This window comes from Podarcis gaigeae (assembly GCF_964106915.1).
Source record: "Podarcis gaigeae genome assembly, chromosome: 15".
Taxonomy (NCBI): Eukaryota; Metazoa; Chordata; class Lepidosauria; order Squamata; family Lacertidae; genus Podarcis; species Podarcis gaigeae.
The window spans coordinates 44,591,901-44,610,006 of NC_139692.1; the positions used below are offsets into that span (position 1 = coordinate 44,591,901).

Below are 18,106 nucleotides of genomic sequence, written 5' to 3' on the forward strand. Positions count from 1 at the left end.
CAGTTAATCAAAGGAAGTTTAAGAGCACCCGAGGGCTCTTCAGGCTGAGAGAGCTCCGTGGCACCATCGCGCCAGGGAGTCCTTCACAAAGCGCATTGTTAAACTCTGGAACTCACTTCCCCAGGGAGGGGGACCAACCCAGTGTCTTTAAAAGAAAAGGCAGATTCACAGAGAATGCCATGAACTGCCACTAATAATTTATTATTTATACCCCACCCATCTGGCTGGGCTTCCCCAGCCACTCTGGGCGGCTTCCAACAAAATATTAAAATACCATAATACACCAAACATTAAAAACTTCCCTAATCAGGGCTGCCTTCAGATGTCTTCTAAATGCCAGATAGTTGTTTATTTCTTTGACATCTGATGGGTGTTCCACAGGGCGGGTGCCACCACCAAGAAGGCCCTCTGCCTGGTTCCCTGTAACTTGGCTTCTCTCAGCAAGGGAACTGCCAGAAGGCCCTCGGCGCTGGACCTCAGTGTCCAGGCAGAACGATGGGGGTGGAGACGCTCCTTCAGGTCTTTGGGCTGAGGCCGTTTAGGGCTTGAAAGGTCAGCACCAACACTTTGAATTGTGCTCGGAAACATACTGGGAGCCCATGTAGATCTTTCAAGACTGGTTTTTTGATCAAAGTTTTTTGATACCAGTGGCTGGCAACTGCAGGAGGGAAAGAGGGCTCTTAGGCTCAGACCCGGCTTTAGAGGTATCCTTTGGGAACCTCTGGTTGGCCCCTGTGAGGGTGTGGGAATAGATGGGCTATTGGCCCTCCAGCAGGCTCTCAGCTTCAGAAACACCTTCCTGTCCTCCACTTGCACCGTACAGAAGTTTAATAAAACCCATCGCATTCTCGCTTATCGTTGCTGCTTTTCCCAGCTCTTTTTATGATCTTTGTTCTGGGGAATGGTACCAGGCAGTGCGGGAGGGAACTGGGTAATGGGCCACAGGGAGGGTTCAAGCCTCAACCCCGGCATCCCCAAGTAAAATGGCACCTCGGAATAAATGGCAAACTGAGGGCACGTACAGGTGAGCAGATTTCCTGCCGCTGGATTGCTAACAAAGCGATTCAGGTTTCCAATCAGGCCAGGCGCAAAGGCAGCTGGGAAGGGCGTCTTGCATTTCACCCCAAGAGCCCCCAAGGCAGCTGTTGACTAAAGCAGCGTCTTCTCAACTCTCCCACGGGTACAATGCGTTTGGCACAATGGGAGAAACCGTAGCTTTGAGACGGGGCCCCACGTTGCAGCAGGCAGAGGGTGCCAGGTTCAACCCTCAATAGCATCTCAAGTTAAAAAGGCTCTGGCAACGGGAGAGTTGGGAAAGGTTCAGAAAAGGGTGGCTGAAACAGACGGAGGGAAGGCTGCAGCGTTTGGGTTTTCTCTAGTTTAGAGAAACAGTGAGGAAGAGGAGACAGGATAAGGAATTTAGCATAGCATGGAGAAAGTGCTTTTCTTCTTCATAAAACTGGAACTCGTGAACAGCCAATGAAGTTGAAGATTCAAGATAGAGAATAGATAGTCCTCCTTTCTTTAACTGAGGGAGTTAACTGTGGAACTCCCTTCCGCAGGAGGCAGTGGTGGCTTTAAGAGAGGGTTATTATTATCATTATCATTATTGGCCACATTCAAGAAGGCAGCTATTTATGGCTAGTAGCCGTGATGGCTATGGTCTGTCCCCACAACCAGATGCAGCAATGCTCCCCAATTTCAGTTGTTGGCATTGTGCTTGGTGGACCAGTGAGCCTCTGGTCTGATCTAGCAGGGTCCTTCTTAAGTTCTTATGACTTTTGACCTGTAAAATTTTTTTGGGGGGGCAAGAATTGCACTCCAGCAGCATCCAAAGGGTAAAAGCTGTTCTCCCACCCCGAAAGGTACCCATGGAAGAGTTCCGACATCGTATACCAAAGGCTATATGGTATATTGTAACTGCTTCTGGCAATATTATATAATACTGGATGACCCAGAAGCTGCAGTTTGGGCAGAATGCTGCCCCATGGGTGCTGATAGAACATCTGTGCTCCAAGAACATCTGCACTTGGTTGCCAGTTTGCTACCAGGCTCAAGGTGTTACCGCTAGAATCTAAAACCCTTAACTTGGGACCAGGTGACCTGCAAGATCGCATCACTCCCAGAGCTCAAGCGCTCTGATCTTTCCAATACCAGCTCTGCAGTTGTAAGGAAGTGGCATTTTAGTGCGGGGGCACCTGCCCTCTGGAACTCCCTGCCTCTTGATAACAGGCAGGTGCCTTTCCTGAACTCTCTGCCATGTCTGCTTAAAGCATTTTTGCTTAGGCAACACCAGCCACACACAGGTAGATGCTGGCATGCATTTTAATCTCTTTTACTTAAATCATTTTAAAATGTTTTTAATTGATCATTTTTATCTGTAACTGTAATCTGCTTAGAGGCTTTAGTACAATCAAGCGGCATATACATTTTGCTAAATTATCTATCGCTAGACGCACCCTTTCCTTATTCCTTCCCCATTTTCTTGTGTGTGCGTGTCTGCATGGCTTATTTTATCAATATGCACGTACCTGGTTGCAGAAGAGTGTGGGCGCGTCAGGCGGCCCCAGAGGAACTGCAATGATCCCATGCAGCCCTTGGGCTAGAAAAAGGGCTGGCTAACCACCTCAAGGCTCCAGTCTTTTGCCAGTTTTTGGCAGTAGCTTAACTGCCACTGAAGCATTGGGTTGGGGGGCAGACAAAGTTGTTGATGCTTGAAAACCTGTGTGGACCCACAACCCTCCTGTTTTCCAAAGGAAAATCTCTTTAGTTCTTCACCCTTATAAAAAGAAGAAACGGCTGCGGTTTCAACCAGCTTCCACCTCTCTCTCTCTCTCTCGACATCTGCCTCCCCGTGGTCAGAAAGTGGAAGTGCCCAATTTTGAACAGATTTAGAAATGGCTTTAAGTTGAAAACGGCAACTTCCGTTTTGGATTTCTGCAGACAAGGAGACATCATTCCGCTCCCGAAGAATAAGAAGACACATAAGCATGGTTTCAGATGCCTGCAGAGCCACACTCCAAGGGCTTGCCTGGTGACAAAGCTGACCCCTTCTCTCTCTCTCCCCACCCCCCCAACTTTGGCATTTGTTTGAAAGCACGTCTGGAGTTACTTATGGAGCCCAAGATGCAATTTATTGCAAAATCCTTTTACAGATACTGGTGGGATTAGACTCAGGAGTCTATAGGAAACATTTTGTACAAAATGCATTTCAGAGGTGGGAGGTCTTTTCATACAATGCTGGCAACGGGCCACTTAGATGATACCAATCTGGAAACACAAAAGAAAAAGCGAAGAATTGCATTAGCCGTCTGATCTCCCCCAGCTTTTCTACCCCTTGGGGATTCACACCCACCCACTGCGCTGCTCCCTCCTTGGGGGGAAAAACCTGCCATCTTCTAGCAAAGGAGCTTCACAGCGGCCTACACACTTTGCTACACAACTGAGCCTCATAGTGCAAAAACTGTCGAAGAATTTGAGGTCTGGGGCTATTTCCTAGAAACCCCATCAGCCAGCAAGTATTCTCAGCCGTAACAAAAAAGCTAGCAGTAATGACCAGAATCACAGAACTGTAAAGATGGAAGGGACCTCCAAGGCTCATCTAGTCCAACCTCCCCCCCCCCCCCGGCATGCAGGAATCATAGCTAAAGAATCCCTGGCGGGTGGCCATCCGGCCTGTTTTAAACCCCTCAATGAAGGAGAGTTCACCACCTTCTGAGGAAGTCTGTTCCAGCTCTCAGAAAGTTCTTCCTAATGTTTACTAAGGTTAGACTGGCCTCAACCAAAGCCAGTGCCTTTTCGGCCGTGGACCCAATATCTTTCCGCAGGGCCTGCAAGACGGAGCTGTTCCACCAGGCCTTTGGCCCAGGGACAGTCTGACCCCCTCCTCTGGTAATCCTCACAGAACTCTAGCCCAATGGTTGCCACTAATTTGATTTTGAATTGATTTTAAAAGGAATTGATTTTAGAATGCTGTGTTACTTTTATTGTTGTTAGCCACTCTGAGCCCAGCTGTGGCAGGCAGGATAGAAATAAATTATTATTATTACTCAAAATTTCCTCTCTTTCAATTTGAACCTATTGGTTTGCTCCGTCTTCCATGCGACAGCCCTTTTGATATGTGAAGATGGCCATTCTACCTCCTCTTCTCCTGGCTGGTAATTCCAGGACTCTCAAATGGGGAGAGCACTCTTGCACTCACTCTTGCTTGTGGGCTTCCTTCTGGGGAATTTGGCTGGCTTCTACAGGGACTGGATGCTGCTCTAGCCAGGCCCCCTTTGGCCTGATCCAGCGGCCAGGCCCTGCCTGCCCTTACTCCAAGGCCCCGTTAGTCACAGCTATGGGGAAAGGGTCTATCGGCCTCTCCCTCCTTACCTTGTTGGCAACATCTAGCGCATCATAGTCTGGAGCAAGGCGGACATAGGCTTTCTTCTCACCGTCAGGCCTGGAAGGAGACAGGTGGTGTTAGCTCTCAAAAGCCCTGGTGCAAATTTGTTTCCTAAGGTAAGTGCGGTGTGCAATATTCATGCTTCAGTTTATTTTACTACCTCAAGTAAGTAGAACCTTTTTTTTTAATATTAAAAAAAATCAAAATCCATGCTCTTCCTCTTAACAGCACTTGCTCCTCATTTAAATTTTAGGTGTGTGCTTTGAGTTACTTTACAATGGCAGAGACAATCCTTTCCCCATTGCAAGATGCTAAGATTCCAACTGTATGTTTAAAGAAAACCTTATTTTCCAGTCCAAAACCTTACACTGGACACTTGGTAGCACCCACTCTGGAATATAGCTACCAGGAGAAAATTGTGCATAATCTGAGATGTCGATAAGGATTAGAACATCCAGACACTTTTTATATGATTTGGCGTTCCTGTTATGACATGTGCAATGGAACCATCACTTTCAAGACAACCTTGTCCCAAGCCTGGCAAATCTTGGACAATCAGGTAATATTTTGCACTTGGAATGTTGTTGTTTTAACCCACGTTGCCACTGTACTCGTTCTGTGTCCCTGTTTTACAGCTTTGTTTTCCATCTCCATGATTTTAATCTGTTATTACTGTTCTCTGTTTGATATACTGTATATTATAAAATGAAATAAAGCTTTACAGACAGCAAATACCCTCCCCTGAGAATTCTTAAACCTCTGGTGATCCCTGGAGGGGCATTTTTTGTGCATCAGTGGTTCCTTTGAAAGCATCACTTTCTTCAGTCGATAATGTTTCCATCATTTGCACAAACGTACCTGCCTCTCCCTGCTTGAGTGCTCTCTCTCTCTCTCACACACACACACAAAAAACGGTCTCTGCTCACCTGATAAGCGTGTTGACCTTTGCCACGTCAATGTCGTAGAGCTTTTTGACAGCCTGCTTGATTTGGTGCTTGTTTGCTTTCACGTCCACGATGAACACCAGGGTGTTGTTGTCTTCAATCTTCTTCATGGCCGATTCAGTGGTCAGGGGGAACTTGATGATGGCATAGTGGTCCAACCTGGGAAGGAGGGCAGCAAAAGGGGGCTTTTTCAGTTACTCACAGAAGTGGTGGGGGTGAGAGGTCCTCAAATACACATGAGATTCAGGTGCATCAGTCACTATTAAGCTGTAATCACAACCAATCAGGCTTTGGTCGCTAAAGCATCATCCTCTGCACCTTTGATCCTTAGCCAAAGGGGAAGGCCACGGGCTCTGCATGCAAAAGGGGGTCTCCAGTTCAACCTCCAGCATCTTCAGTGGGGCTGGGGAATATCCTCCCTGCCTGAAATCCTAGAGGGCATCTGCCAGTCTGTGCGCTTAAGAAAGATGGGCCAACAGCCTGACTTGGGAAGCGCCGGAGGTCCCAGATTCAATCCCCAGGGGAATCTCCAGGTAGGGCTGGGAAAGTCCGTCCTGCCAGTCAGAGCAGACAATGCTGAGCTAGAGGGGTCAGTGGTCTGACTCTGGATAAAACAGCTTTCAACATGCCTGCGTAGCATTCATAAAGAACTGAGATGAGAACATAAAAATAGCTCTGCTGGAGCAGGATAACAGCACATTTGTCCCACATCCTGTTCTCACAGTGAACACCTAGATGCCTGTGGGGAAACTCTCAAGCTCCCTCAACAATTTGGGGGAGGAGGAGAACAGGAGCAGCAATCATCATTCATGTATCATCATTAAGTAACCATAAAAATAGACTAAATCTAGTTTTATCCTCCAAATATTTTACTAAAGACATTGCACTTGATTATTTCTATGATATTTTCTATGTGTAAATATTTTACTTTTCTTCAGAAATATTTTTTAAAAATAAACAAAACTGTCAAAATATAGGAGCTGAGAGGGACAGTGCAGAAACTGATCAGCAATTTTTAAAGGAAGACACTGTGGAACTCATTGCAGGAAGATTCTATGTGACATAAAAAAATCCATTTTTAATACATGAGTAGACAAGTCATGGGTATTTTGCCTGGCTACCAGAGCTTGGTGGGCCGAGCTGAGAATCTCTTGGGCTGACTTACTTGTTCCTCCTTGGCGCACTCTTCCTGGGATACTTGGGCTGCCTCCGTAACCGCAGCGTTTTCGGCCTTCTGAAGGTAGGGGACGTCCGGATCTTCTTCTTCTTGTGACTGTGGACACCTTTCAGGACTGCCTTTTTAGCTTTCAGGGCTTTGGATTTTGCCTCGGTCTTGGCCGGGACAGCTGCAAGGAGAAGACAGAGCTGAGGATGAGCAGGGAGGTGGGGGAAAGATCCTCTGCACATCCCATACAGCTTCGACAGGATTGTCAGCACATGGCCTTTAAAGCCTATGCAATTTACTCCACATTAATTCAAGTAACAGAAACGTGTGCTATTAGTTACCCACAGGGGGAAGGAATTCTTTGCATAAACTAATGGGCTCTGAACTAGCAGTGCATGGTCAAGAGAGGTCTTGTAGTTATGACAACACAATGAAAATATCACCCCAGCATCGAGATGCTGTGGAAAAGGCAAATTCCATATTAGGGATCATCAGGGACTGAAAATAAAACTGTCCTTATACAAATCTATGGTGCAAACTCTATTGGAATATTGTGTGTTGTTGTGGTTGCCCACCCTCATTTAGAAAGAAGGTGGGTTATCCCAGTGTTAGAGGATTCAGGACAGGCAAGAGTATTTCTTCACCCAGAGCACCCAGAGTATTTCTTCACCCCATAAGCTCTGAGTGGCTATTAGCCAGGACAGCTACGTGCAACCTCTTCTGAATACCAGTCACAGGAGAACACAAGTAGACAGTACTGTTGTGATCATGGTCTGCTTGTCATTTGGTTGGCCACTGTGACAACAGGATGCTGCGCTGGCTATTTGAATGTTTAGTCTGATTCAACAGATCTCTTTTTATGAGAACGGGAAGGGTAGATTTATAGTGTTTGCCTCAACACCATCTTAGTCCACTGGTAAGTCAGGATCTATTGGGTCACAACCTGATTTAAGAGTGGGCTGCAATAGCAACACTACAGCTGTACAAAAAATATTTCATGAAGTTAAATAGTAGGTCCCTGGGTGTCTCTTTGGGTAAAGGGGGGCGGGGCAGCATTTCTGAAAAGGCCAGATTCTACTGATATAGAACATGCAGAATAACATGTACAGAAATCTGCTCAGAGTTAATAAAGATTTGGGGGATGGGGGAGAAAGCTACCTGTTGCTATAAAAACATATTTTGAAAAAGAAGGAAGCCTACAAGCTTTCTAAAAGCCAGAAATGAAAGCCACTCAACAGTAGGTGAACTCTTACTTCATTTGTTAGATGGGTCTGGCTGCCAGACAGGTATAAAACACAAATACATGTCACCCTACAGGTTCAGCCAGGGCTGGAAATCCCTCAGTGTCCCTTCCAATTTGGACTGTCCTGAATCTTCCAACATTCAGCTTCATTGGGTTTCACTATTACAAGGGGAGGGAAATCTTTGTATCCCTGTGATTCCCAGCAATTGTTATTCAGAGGCACTTGCTGCCTCTGACCGTGTGGTTAGTAGGCCCAGGAAGCCCCCTCCTCCCCGATAAATCTGTCAAATTTTCTTTTAAAGCCATCCAAGCTGGTGGCCAATACCATCTCTTCTTGTTTATAGTTTTTTCAAAACAAACAGTATTTTTACTGTTGCTACGACAATTGCTTTGGACCTGTTTAATATTTATTTTATGGTTTTCTTTTGTAGACTATAAAATAATATTTTAAAAAAAGAAGAGGGGGAAAGAAAGGAAAGAGAAAACATTTCAATCTATTCCATAAATGATTTCTTTTTTGGTCGACTTCCATTCCATGCTTCCATGGTTTCCTCAAACCATCTATTTCTGCTGCATATTCTAATCTTCCTTACACCCAAATTTGAGGGCCAGTACCATGTCAGTCTTCCCAACGCCACTTCATCCAAGCCCCCTTGGTGGCGAGCAGTGCTGAGAGAAGAATGAGCAAACCAGCAGTCTCCCCCTCCCCAGGAAACAAGCCCTTCTGAACACCCCCCCCCAATTCACCACCTCCTCCCTCCCCATAATTTAGCCCCCTCCCCTATTTGAGGGCTGCCTTGCAGCCAAACCACTTCCAACTTGGGAGGGGGGAGAAACCAGCAGCTCCCCCCGACAAACCCTTCCCAGCAGCCCCCCCCCCAGAAGAGAAAGTTAAATAACAGAGCTAGAACAATTATAGGGGGTGAAATAACTCCCTCCCCGCATTGCAGCCCCCCCAGGTCCACGGCTGCCCCAGAGAGGGCGCCCCCCCGAACCCCCACCACGAGGCTCACCCTCCTTCTTCACTTTCGGCGCCATCTTGAAAAGGCAGACGAAAAAAGAGGGAACCACGTGAGCTCCGCGCCAGCTTATAGCGCCAGCTCTCGCGAGGCTACGGCGTCCAAACGCCGCGAGAAGTCCCGCGGAGAGCCGCGAGCGGCCGGGCGGAAGGGATTTCCGGGGCGGGGCTCCCGCACGCCCGGCTACGCAGGAGGGAGCATGCGCGCCACGAGGCCTCGCGGGGCTATGGAGCGCCGCGGTGCGCGACGGGAGTTGTGGTTTAGCTCGCCTCCCCGCGGCCACGTTTGAAGTGACAGGCAAGGGCGGAGCCTTTGAAATCAAGGGGCGCAGACAAGTCTTATTCATTTATTTCAAGTAACAGAGATATGTAATATTCATCAGGGGAAAGAAACATGAGCAACATTGCATAAAACACCAAAGTATAAAACAAAAATGAGTATTTTAACACTTTAATTGCTTTAACCATGACACTTGTCATTTATGGATGTATGTTAATAATAATAATTAATAATAATTTATTATTTATACCCCGCCCATCTGGCTGAGTTTTCTATTTTTATACTTTTTAAAAAAATAAATGATTTTTATTCAGTCTCTTCAAGGGCGTAGAAAACAAACAGCACCTGCCCTGTTTTCTGGAATGCCAATATCACCAAATAAAAGTGGTCTAAAATAGGACAGAGAGCAAGACTGCAGCCATGTCTGACCCCTAGTCCAGAGGTTTTCAGCATGGCACCCTGGAGTGCTTTGAATGATGGGATGCCACAGGCAACTCTGGCCTCTGTCCCTCTTTCCTTCCTTTTCTCCCTCCTCTGATGCCCACTCACATCTCTTTTTCCATCAAGCCACTAAGGCTGGGGGCATCCTCCCCCCCCCGGGGGGGTGTGGTGGCATGAGGAGACACCTCTCTTTGGGGTGGAGTGGTGGCTGCTCTCCAGAAGACTCCCAAGGAGATGGGAGAGCAGAGGCGCCTGAGTGAACACAAAAGGCGTTTTAAAAACGCTGAGGGGCTGTCAGTTTTGCAGACAAGGGGTTCTGAGGCTTGGAGTGTTACCCCTCAGGGGAGACACAGAAAGATTGTAGTTGGACAAGGGAGCCGTGGACTCAAAAAGTTGAAAGCCTCTGGTATTCAAAAGCACTTACACACCTTTATCCTGGAGCATCACCTCCTTCAAGGTGATGGTCAGGATTCTGCTGCAACAGAAAAATAAAGATATTCCTTGCTTTCCATTGCTTCCTGCCTCCACTCTAACTTTTTTGACCCATAGAACTTGGGGTTGGCTTTTACAGCCCTATTCCCCTCAATTTTTCCATACCAACTTCTAGGGAAGGGCTAATGCTTGGCATACAGAAGACCCATGTTGTCCCAGGCAGCATCTACCAGTAGAGGTGGCAATGTCCCCAGCATGCAATCCTGGGGAGGGGGGGCAGGCTGCCAGCCAGTGCAAACAATATTAAGTGGCTTCATTTAAAGCTGCTGCAGCCACAGCAGATTCCAAGCAGCAAAACAGGAGAAGAGACTCGCTTCTGCTGGACTAGAATGTGGGGTGGGCGTGTCTACCCCAATCAAACCCTCCTGTCTGCTTCCCACAGAAGTGCCTGGAAAGACGTGCAATAGCAGGACCCCGTGACAAAAGGTCTCCTTAGAAGCTTGGTTTGATTGTATTTCTATGCTGTTATCCATCGCAGCTTACAAGCATAAATAACAGTAGCGTGATAAAGCATTATAGAGCATTAGAAATACAGCATAAATCATACCTAAAATTTAACAAATCATCAATAAAACATTTATAATCCATAAACCCCTATTCACAAAGGGGCAACTAAAAACCTAGTCTCAGGCAGGAGATAAACTGCTCCTGGCCGTGGAGGCACCACTTTCCCCTATCATAGTTGGCAGCTACGCCATAAAGATCTTAGGGATTTATTATTATTCAATTTGTTTTGAATTAACTTTATAATGAAATGATTTTAGAAAGTTGTATTATTTTATTGTTGTTAGCCGCCCTGAGCCCGGCTTCGGCTGGGGAGGGCGGGATATAAATAAAAATTTGTTGTTTTTATTACTATTATTATTATTATTATGCCATCGTGAATAAAATATTGGGGGGGGGCTGGTAAGCACTGCCCCGCATAATCAATCACAGGACGTGCTGCACGCACACTATTTGAATAGTAATGCCCATCAACTTGGGGGCGGCCCCCCCAAATGTTTTATGGGGGGGTGCGGCCCCCTCGGGCCCCCAGAGTTGCCCCCTTTGGAAGATCTGCTGCCCCCGCGCCCCGGGGGAGGAGCTTTCGGGGCAGTGACGTAAGTTGCAAGACTCTCCGCTTCCGGAGGTTCCTTCTCCGGGTTGTCAGATACCCTTCTTTCCCTGCCTAGCTCTAAGCCCCCGGCCGTGACGCAGAGCTATGACGCTTCAGCAGGCTCTTCTCTCTCTCTGTCCCGCCCTCGCTCAGAGGGCTTCCGGTCGAGCCCACCGTCACTTCCGGGCGGTGAGGCGCGGCGGCGGCCATCTTGGGCGGCTGGAGGGCGGGGGGAGGGAAGCGGCGGCGGCGGCCGGGCTTGCGGCCCCTCCTGCTCCTGCTGGTGCGGCGGTGGCCCGAGGCGGCGCCCATGGCCGGGCAGTTCGACGCGGAGGACCAGGCGAGCTGGTACTGGGGCCGCCTGAACCGGGTGGAGGCGGTGGGGCTCCTGCAGGGGCAGCGCCACGGCACCTTCCTGGTGCGGGACTCCAGCAGCATCCCCGGAGACTTCGTCCTCTCCGTCTCCGAGAGCTCCCGCGTCTCCCACTACATCGTCAACAGCCAAGGTGCGCCCAGGGAGGAGAGGGGGCCACGGAGCCGGCCTCCCCGCCTCCGCCCCTTTATGTGGGCGAGGGGTCTGCAGCTCCAGCGGGCGCGGCGGGAGGCCTTTTCGGGCGCTGCCTTGGGCGGGGCTGTCCCAGCACGAGGCTGGTTCGGCAGACCGAAGCCTCCTCGGTTTCCTGGCGGGCTAGGCCGCGCCTGCGTTTGGCCTGAGACGGGGTGGACCCCAGTCCTCGGTTAGCTGTATACTGGGAGAGAGGGAACTTCAGCCTTCCTGACTCCACCTTCGCTCTTCTCTACCCCCCCCCCCAAAAAAAAATTAGGAGCGACCAGACGGTCCGCGAGAGGATCCTGCCTCGCTCCAGCCAGCAATGTTTCTGATTCCTTGCTTTCTCCTGGGAACTTCCTGCTGTTGCGATTGGCCCCCGAAAAGATGTGCGCTGCTCCTACGCTTGGCTTTTTATAATTGTTTCAAAGTTCCAGTGTTGCGTTTGTTGCTGCTTGCTAGGTTCACCTGCACCTGCTTTAAAGGCATGAAGAGCCTTTGAAATCTTTTGGAAGAGCAGCAGTTGCCGAGTTTGCAATCAAGTGTTTGTTGACAGTGCTGTAAAATCGCTTGGCTTGGTTACTTTGGTGGTTGGGGCTCAGATGGTGCCCTGTAAATTGAATGCACAACTTTATGCATGCATTCTCTCCAGAATGCATTCCATTATGGAGAGATGATTGCCCAAGTGATGCTTGCTTTGAGGATGCAGGACAAGGCACATTTGTGTGGTGACCCTCCATAACACTGGAGAGTTTTTCTGTTTGCTTTTACAATGAGGTATTAGATATTTTTAAACACTGACTTAGTAAAAAAGAGTGCTTTTAGATGGTTGCATAAAAACTAAATATTTAAGACAGTCACAAATTGAAAAGTTGATTGTACTGAAAGAAAGCTAGTTACAGTCAGAGTTATCTCTTTGGCCATGCTCATAGTTTCTGGAGTAAGTAATCTGTAGTTTTCTTTCTCCCCTCCTACTCCCAGGGTCAAATAATCCTCCTAGGTTTCGAATAGGGGACCAAGAGTTTGACTCCCTGCCAGCTTTACTGGAGTTCTACAAAATACACTACTTGGACACTACAACCTTGATAGAACCTGTTTCAAAATCCAAACATAACAGTGATGTGCAGCTGAGGCAGGAAGAGGCTGAGTATGTGCGTGCTCTCTTTGACTTTAATGGCAATGATGAGGAAGATCTTCCATTTAAAAAAGGAGACATACTGAGAATCCGGGAAAAGCCTGAAGAGCAGTGGTGGAATGCAGAAGACAGCGAAGGCAAGCGAGGGATGATCCCTGTTCCGTACGTCGAGAAGTATAGACCTGCCTCTGCTTCAGTATCTGCTCCGATTGGAGGTAACCAGGATAGTGCGCTCCCACAGCCACTGGGTGGGCCGGAGCCAGGTCCCTATGCCCAGCCCAGCATCAACACTCCGCTCCCCAACCTCCAGAATGGCCCCATTTTTGCCCGGGTTATCCAGAAGCGGGTCCCTAATGCCTACGACAAGACAGCCTTGGCTTTGGAGGTACATAATGGGCAAAAAGAGATTGGTTCAAGCAATTTCTCTTTCAAATAGCCTTGCATCCTAAGAGGTTAAGAATCCTTTTGCTGTTAATCAAAAGTAGTCATGCTTTTCATGCATTCTTTGTTTAAAATATATGAAAGGGGCGGTGAAAACATACCATTAAGGGGCCAGTCCTCACCTTGCAGCAATATGTTGTCCTGTATCCTTATGCATCTACAGTACTAAAGGTAAATGGCGTTTCTGTGTCTCTGGCACTTGTCACGGTGCCCCATGCACTAGAATTGGTTTAGTCATGCTGGCCACATGACCTGGAAAAGCTGTCTGCAGACAAACACTGCCTCCCTAGGCCTGAAAGCAGAGATGAGTGCCGTGCCCCATAGTCGAATTCGACTGGACTTAACCATCCAAGGGTCCTTTACAAAATGTGACACGTGTCTAATGTTGGACCCTTGGGCAGGCAGGGTGTGCTTGCCTCCTGTCTCTAGTGCATGCGATTGCCACTTCTGTTTTTTCCTGAAAGGTTTAATTATGCTGAAATCTGGGAGAAGCCAATACTGAACTTTAGAATTGTTTCATTCAGTATGCTTGTGCATCCAAAAGAATGAGGATTCTGTGTTGTTCAGAGACAAGGGGATTCTCTACATCCATGCACTTTTCTGAAAGGCCTGATTAGACACATTATTTTGGCAAATAGATTGCTATGCCAAATGTTGTGGGTAGCACACTGCTATGCAGTTCAATAAGGTCTACTGTCTCCTTAGAGGTTTATGCTTTCATACTACAGTGGTACCTTGGGTTACAAACACTTTGGGTTACAGACTCCGTGAACCTGGAAGTAGTACCTCGGGGTAAGAACGGGATGAGAGCAGAAATCATGTAGCGGCAGCGGTAGGCCTCATTAGCTAAAGTGGTACCTCAGGTTAAGAATGGTTTCAGGTTAAGAACAGACCTCCGGAATGAATGAAGTTCATAACCAGAGGTACCACTGCATACAGCATTTCCCTTATGTGAGTAGATAAAACCCTAACTTCACTTGTTCAAGAGCAAGAGGTTGGAGCAGTAAATGGCAAAGCAGACTTTTGTAGGGCAGCTGCTTTGGGAGAGGCTCTTTGCTCCGTCTTTCAGGTGACCCAGGTGATTTGCAAGGCTTTGTCCTGCTTCCAGGGAGGAGTCTGATCCTAGAGAGGCCTGCCTGATGGGAGTGTTACTGTTTCCACTTCCTTAATATTATTGGGAGGCTACACTGTTTCCTTAGGCTCACCAGGTAGTTTTCATCCTGATCATAAATTTGGCGCTAAATCCAAGCCCCACTGGGATCTTCAGTTCCTGCAGCAAGCGGGATTTGCCTTCTGCTCTTTGCATGTAGTTAATCATTTGACTGAGTGGTCCTTGATTTTATGAAAGCAATAAAATGGGCCAGTTCAAACCTGAAACCTTTTGTGATTGTAGGCTGCCTGTTAAACGAGCTTCATTTTTTCCCAAGTGACTTCACTTGCTTTTGAGCAGCACCTGAGATGGTGCCGCTTTGTGTTTTCTCCTGGACACAGTGGAACGGAAATATGCAAGCAGCTGTGCAGGCTGCACCAGGAAGGCCATTCTGGGGTCTTGAAAGAGTCAAGCCAAGAGTCTCCACTGATGCTTTGCTGGTTGTGTGTCTTAATTTCACTGTTTCCCATTCTCCTTGGTGCTTTTGGAAAGGGTTATTCGCTCGGTATAGTGTTGTGACTGACTACTTTGAACAAATAATTGTGGACTCTGCTTGTCCAAGGAGTTGTTAACAGTGGTGCTTTCATTCTTGGCTGCAGGTCGGTGAGCTGGTAAAGGTCACCAAGATTAACATGAGTGGCCAGTGGGAAGGAGAGTGCAATGGCAGGAGAGGACACTTCCCGTTCACGCATGTCCGGCTGCTCGATCAACAGAATCCCGAGGAAGACTTCAGCTGAGTATGGCTCAACGGTTCTGCTTACAGATGGGAACAAACACACTGTGTTCCGCTGCAGCTGCCATAGACTGTTCCTAGATGTCAAAAGCAGTGTCACTTCTGCAAGACACTGATATTGTTGAAATATCCCTAGGACCCGACACTTAAAAGAGGCTTGTGTTTTCAGGGTACGAAACTCAATGGCTTCTGTGCCAAAAGTGGCACATAAGGATAGGTAAATCAGAGACATCACTTCCCCTCTCCCCTCCCCTCCTCCCTGCTGGAAGTAGGATTTGGCCACCTCAGGAGGGTTCTTGTGTATGGCTTTACCAGTCCCATTGCTTTGTCTGTAGGCAGCAAACCTGAATGGTTAAGTAGGAAGCTCACAACTTGCTAAGCCAAGAAAATTTCCTCTCTTTGGATTTGACTTGCAACTCCTGCATCATAACTGCTTGTTGCATAATAAGTACAATTTGCACATTGCAGGTGACTGTTTAAACATACTATTTTGATACTGGGGTAGCTGTTGCATAACTACCATCATTTGAATGGGTTAGCTATTGTATAACTATTCTACGTTTTGGCTATTCCCCAGAGTTCCCAAGAAAGGGGGTTTCAGAAATCAGTCTCCAGTCCAGGCATAGCAAGTTACTGATTTAATTCCAGAAGTAGAGATTAAAACCTAAAAAAATTAGGTAGACTGTTTGGCCTTCTTCTAAGTGCAGAGAACTATGTTTGTTGCACTTTATTCACTAATATGGGTAACAATACAAGTTGCTGAATCTGTTACAGATCTGAGCACTACACTCCAGATGTAACCTTTGATGCGCTGCAGGAAGGAATGGAAGTGCCTCAAAGTCTTTGCGTGCTTTTATTCATTCATTATAGTAAGATAAGTATTGCCGGTGCTTTTTTTCTAAAAATAAGGGTTTAGGGGTACTCTCATTCCGTCTGAGACTCAGGAAACACCGTGACAGGAAATGAGGCCGCCATCGGGGGTAGCAACAGAATGGATGATTCACCGTGCTGGAGAAGAAACAATTTTTTTTAAAAAAAGTTTCTTTTCCTGTTAGATTCACAAAATGTTTAGGGGTGTGCATACCCCTGCGTACCCCCGGAAAATAAGCACTGAATATTGCCATCAGAAATCAAAATGCCAAAACCTTTTTTTTTAAACCTGCTATTTAGGTCTGTTTGTTTCCGTTTGTAAAGCATTCACATGATGGCTCCATGAAGATCTTATTTTTAATAAACTAATGGAAATACTTAAATGCTTTGGGATTGATTCTAATACATTCATAATTCACAAAATTAATTTTTATCCCTTCACTTTTTCACTACTTAAATATCCAACCTTTGTGCTAATATTTCCCAGGCTGCTTCCCCCCCCCCCCCAATCCTTTTTTAAACAATCCAACCATCCACCCAGATTCAGCAATTGTAAAGAAGGCTTTTCTTCCTAAAGGATAAAGAACTGAAATGTCCTTTGGATGATCCCATATAAGTGGGCCGTTGTCTTGTTACACATTGCAGTGGAGTAGCTGGATCCCAGTATGGAGACCATGTGTAGAATACACCACCGTGTGTTAGGCCCTTGGGGCTGGAACACTGCAGTGGTCATGTTCTTCACTTCTGCTTAAGTGCGATTGCTTTACGTTGAAAGGGCAGTGCCTACAGAGTAATGCAAATTGGCTGTAGATGTGTGACGGCATCAGGCAGGTTTTAGCAAAATGCTCTTGCTGATCAATAATTCAGGTTGGCAGGTAATATTCCTTCTGATGGTGCTTGTTGCATGTTTTATCTAGATCATGCTTCCAAATTGGGCAAGCCGTGAACACAATCAGTTGCCTTCATGAACCTTCTTGGATTTCTATGGGGAACGCAGATTCTTATTATTTAATTCTGCTCCTTAACTGGAATTTGATAGTTGAGACCTACCTGACTGTCTCTGTAAAGTTGACCAATTCCTCAGCAAGTTCCTCCCTTTTCTTTTCACAGCATTTCCTGTAAGATAACATAACTCCTTATTAAACAGCTTTAGTACATGCTACAGTCTTAAAATCCATAGACCTTTCTTTGCTTTTGTTGATTTTAGTAGTTCCTCTTTCACACTATTAAATTTTGTCATGGAACTGTATTTTACAGAGAAATGCAATATTTTTAATTAAACCTTGATGTGCTGCATTTTTAAATAAAAAATATAGGTATTACAGTCCATTTCAGTTTGGAACTGATCAGCTTGGCAGAAGGAAGGGAGCCAGCTTTTGTGCCTAAGTCAACAGTCCTCCAGATGTTGCTGGCATTCAGTTCCAGTCAAGCCCAGCAAACCCACCCAGTAGTGCAGAGGTGATGGGAGTTGTCATCCAACAACTTCTGGAAGACCCCCCCCCCCTCTTAAGTTGTGTGGGGAAAGTCCCTGTGTTTAAGAATGCAACAGTGATTGAGACGGAACAGAAAAAAACAAACTTCCATTTGCTTCAATGTTTGTGCTGAGTAAGACTGGAAGGCAGGGAAGCATGGATGGCATTAAACTCCTGCACAAGATCGGAGGCTGCTTTTTCTTTGCCACAGTGAAGCTCCTTCCTTCCTAGTTACTTCAGAGATTTAAGACTGCATCACTTGGTCAGTGTTGGGTGGTTAACTTGTGCTACAGCTAGCGTAACTCATAAAGGTTTCTAACTACAGCACCGCCATCGGCTGCCCTGTTTTCGTTCTTTTTGGTGCAGTTTTGCACCGGTATACTGAACTCTCTTTGAATGGGCTGCTGTGTATCCTGTCTTCCATCTAAGTCAAACCCAGCCTTTCATACTAAAACTTGCTGTGGTTTAATCTTGTTAATCTGTTGGAATTCCTAATACTGCAAGTATTTTAATCATCTTTAATAACATGCCATTTGGATGAAAGATACTAAGTAAGCGAACAAGAATCAAAAACATGTAAAAATGTGCCACTGTATTATATAACACTACACACTTTCTTGACAGTTACTTTTTGTAGTATGTAATTGACATGTGCATAATACGTGAAGTAAATAAAAATTGCAAAAACCGTA

General features: G+C 46.7%; 2 protein-coding genes and 1 long non-coding RNA gene across 4 annotated transcripts; 2 read left to right on the forward strand and 1 right to left on the reverse strand.

Moving 5' to 3' along the window:
• Positions 1 to 630: 630 nt before the first annotated feature.
• Positions 631 to 3,263, forward strand: LOC310832973. The gene is made up of 2 exons (XR_014558494.1): positions 631 to 857; positions 1,025 to 3,263. It is a non-coding gene; the product is annotated as an uncharacterized lncRNA (long non-coding RNA).
• On the reverse strand, positions 3,113 to 8,898 carry RPL23A (ribosomal protein L23a). Its single transcript, XM_083715321.1, has 5 exons — positions 8,753 to 8,898; positions 6,497 to 6,677; positions 5,314 to 5,490; positions 4,375 to 4,444; positions 3,113 to 3,270 (listed from the first exon to the last, which is right to left on the reverse strand). The coding sequence occupies exons 1-5, from the start codon at positions 8,775 to 8,777 to the stop codon at positions 3,256 to 3,258; spliced, it is 468 nt and encodes a 155-aa protein (XP_083571447.1). The 5' UTR covers positions 8,778 to 8,898; the 3' UTR covers positions 3,113 to 3,255.
• Positions 8,899 to 11,241: 2,343 nt separating this feature from the next.
• On the forward strand, positions 11,242 to 18,106 carry CRK (CRK proto-oncogene, adaptor protein). Of its 2 annotated transcripts, none has more exons than XM_083715266.1 (3): positions 11,242 to 11,572; positions 12,595 to 13,133; positions 14,939 to 18,106. In XM_083715266.1, exons 1-3 carry the CDS (start codon positions 11,377 to 11,379, stop codon positions 15,074 to 15,076), a joined length of 873 nt encoding a protein of 290 aa, XP_083571392.1. In that variant the 5' UTR covers positions 11,242 to 11,376; the 3' UTR covers positions 15,077 to 18,106. The 2 variants fall into 2 exon arrangements, with proteins under 2 accessions (XP_083571392.1, XP_083571393.1); XM_083715267.1 differs by having other exon boundaries at positions 11,280 to 11,572; positions 12,595 to 12,963.

Bases quoted from the DNA above. Each gene is read 5' to 3' on its own strand.
- CRK (XM_083715266.1), top strand. From the start codon at position 11,377: ATGGCCGGGCAGTTCGACGCGGAGGACCAGGCGAGCTGGTACTGGGGC. The intron at 11,573-12,594 runs GTGCGCCCAGGG...TCCTACTCCCAG, and splicing joins CTACATCGTCAACAGCCAAG to GGTCAAATAATCCTCCTAGG. The intron at 13,134-14,938 runs GTACATAATGGG...TCTTGGCTGCAG, and splicing joins AGACAGCCTTGGCTTTGGAG to GTCGGTGAGCTGGTAAAGGT.
- RPL23A (XM_083715321.1), bottom strand. From the start codon at position 8,777: ATGGCGCCGAAAGTGAAGAAGGAGG. The intron at 6,678-8,752 runs GTGAGCCTCGTG...TTCTCCTTGCAG, and splicing joins GCCGAAAGTGAAGAAGGAGG to CTGTCCCGGCCAAGACCGAG. The intron at 4,445-5,313 runs GTGAGCAGAGAC...GTCTCCTTCCAG, and splicing joins AAGGTCAACACGCTTATCAG to GCCTGACGGTGAGAAGAAAG.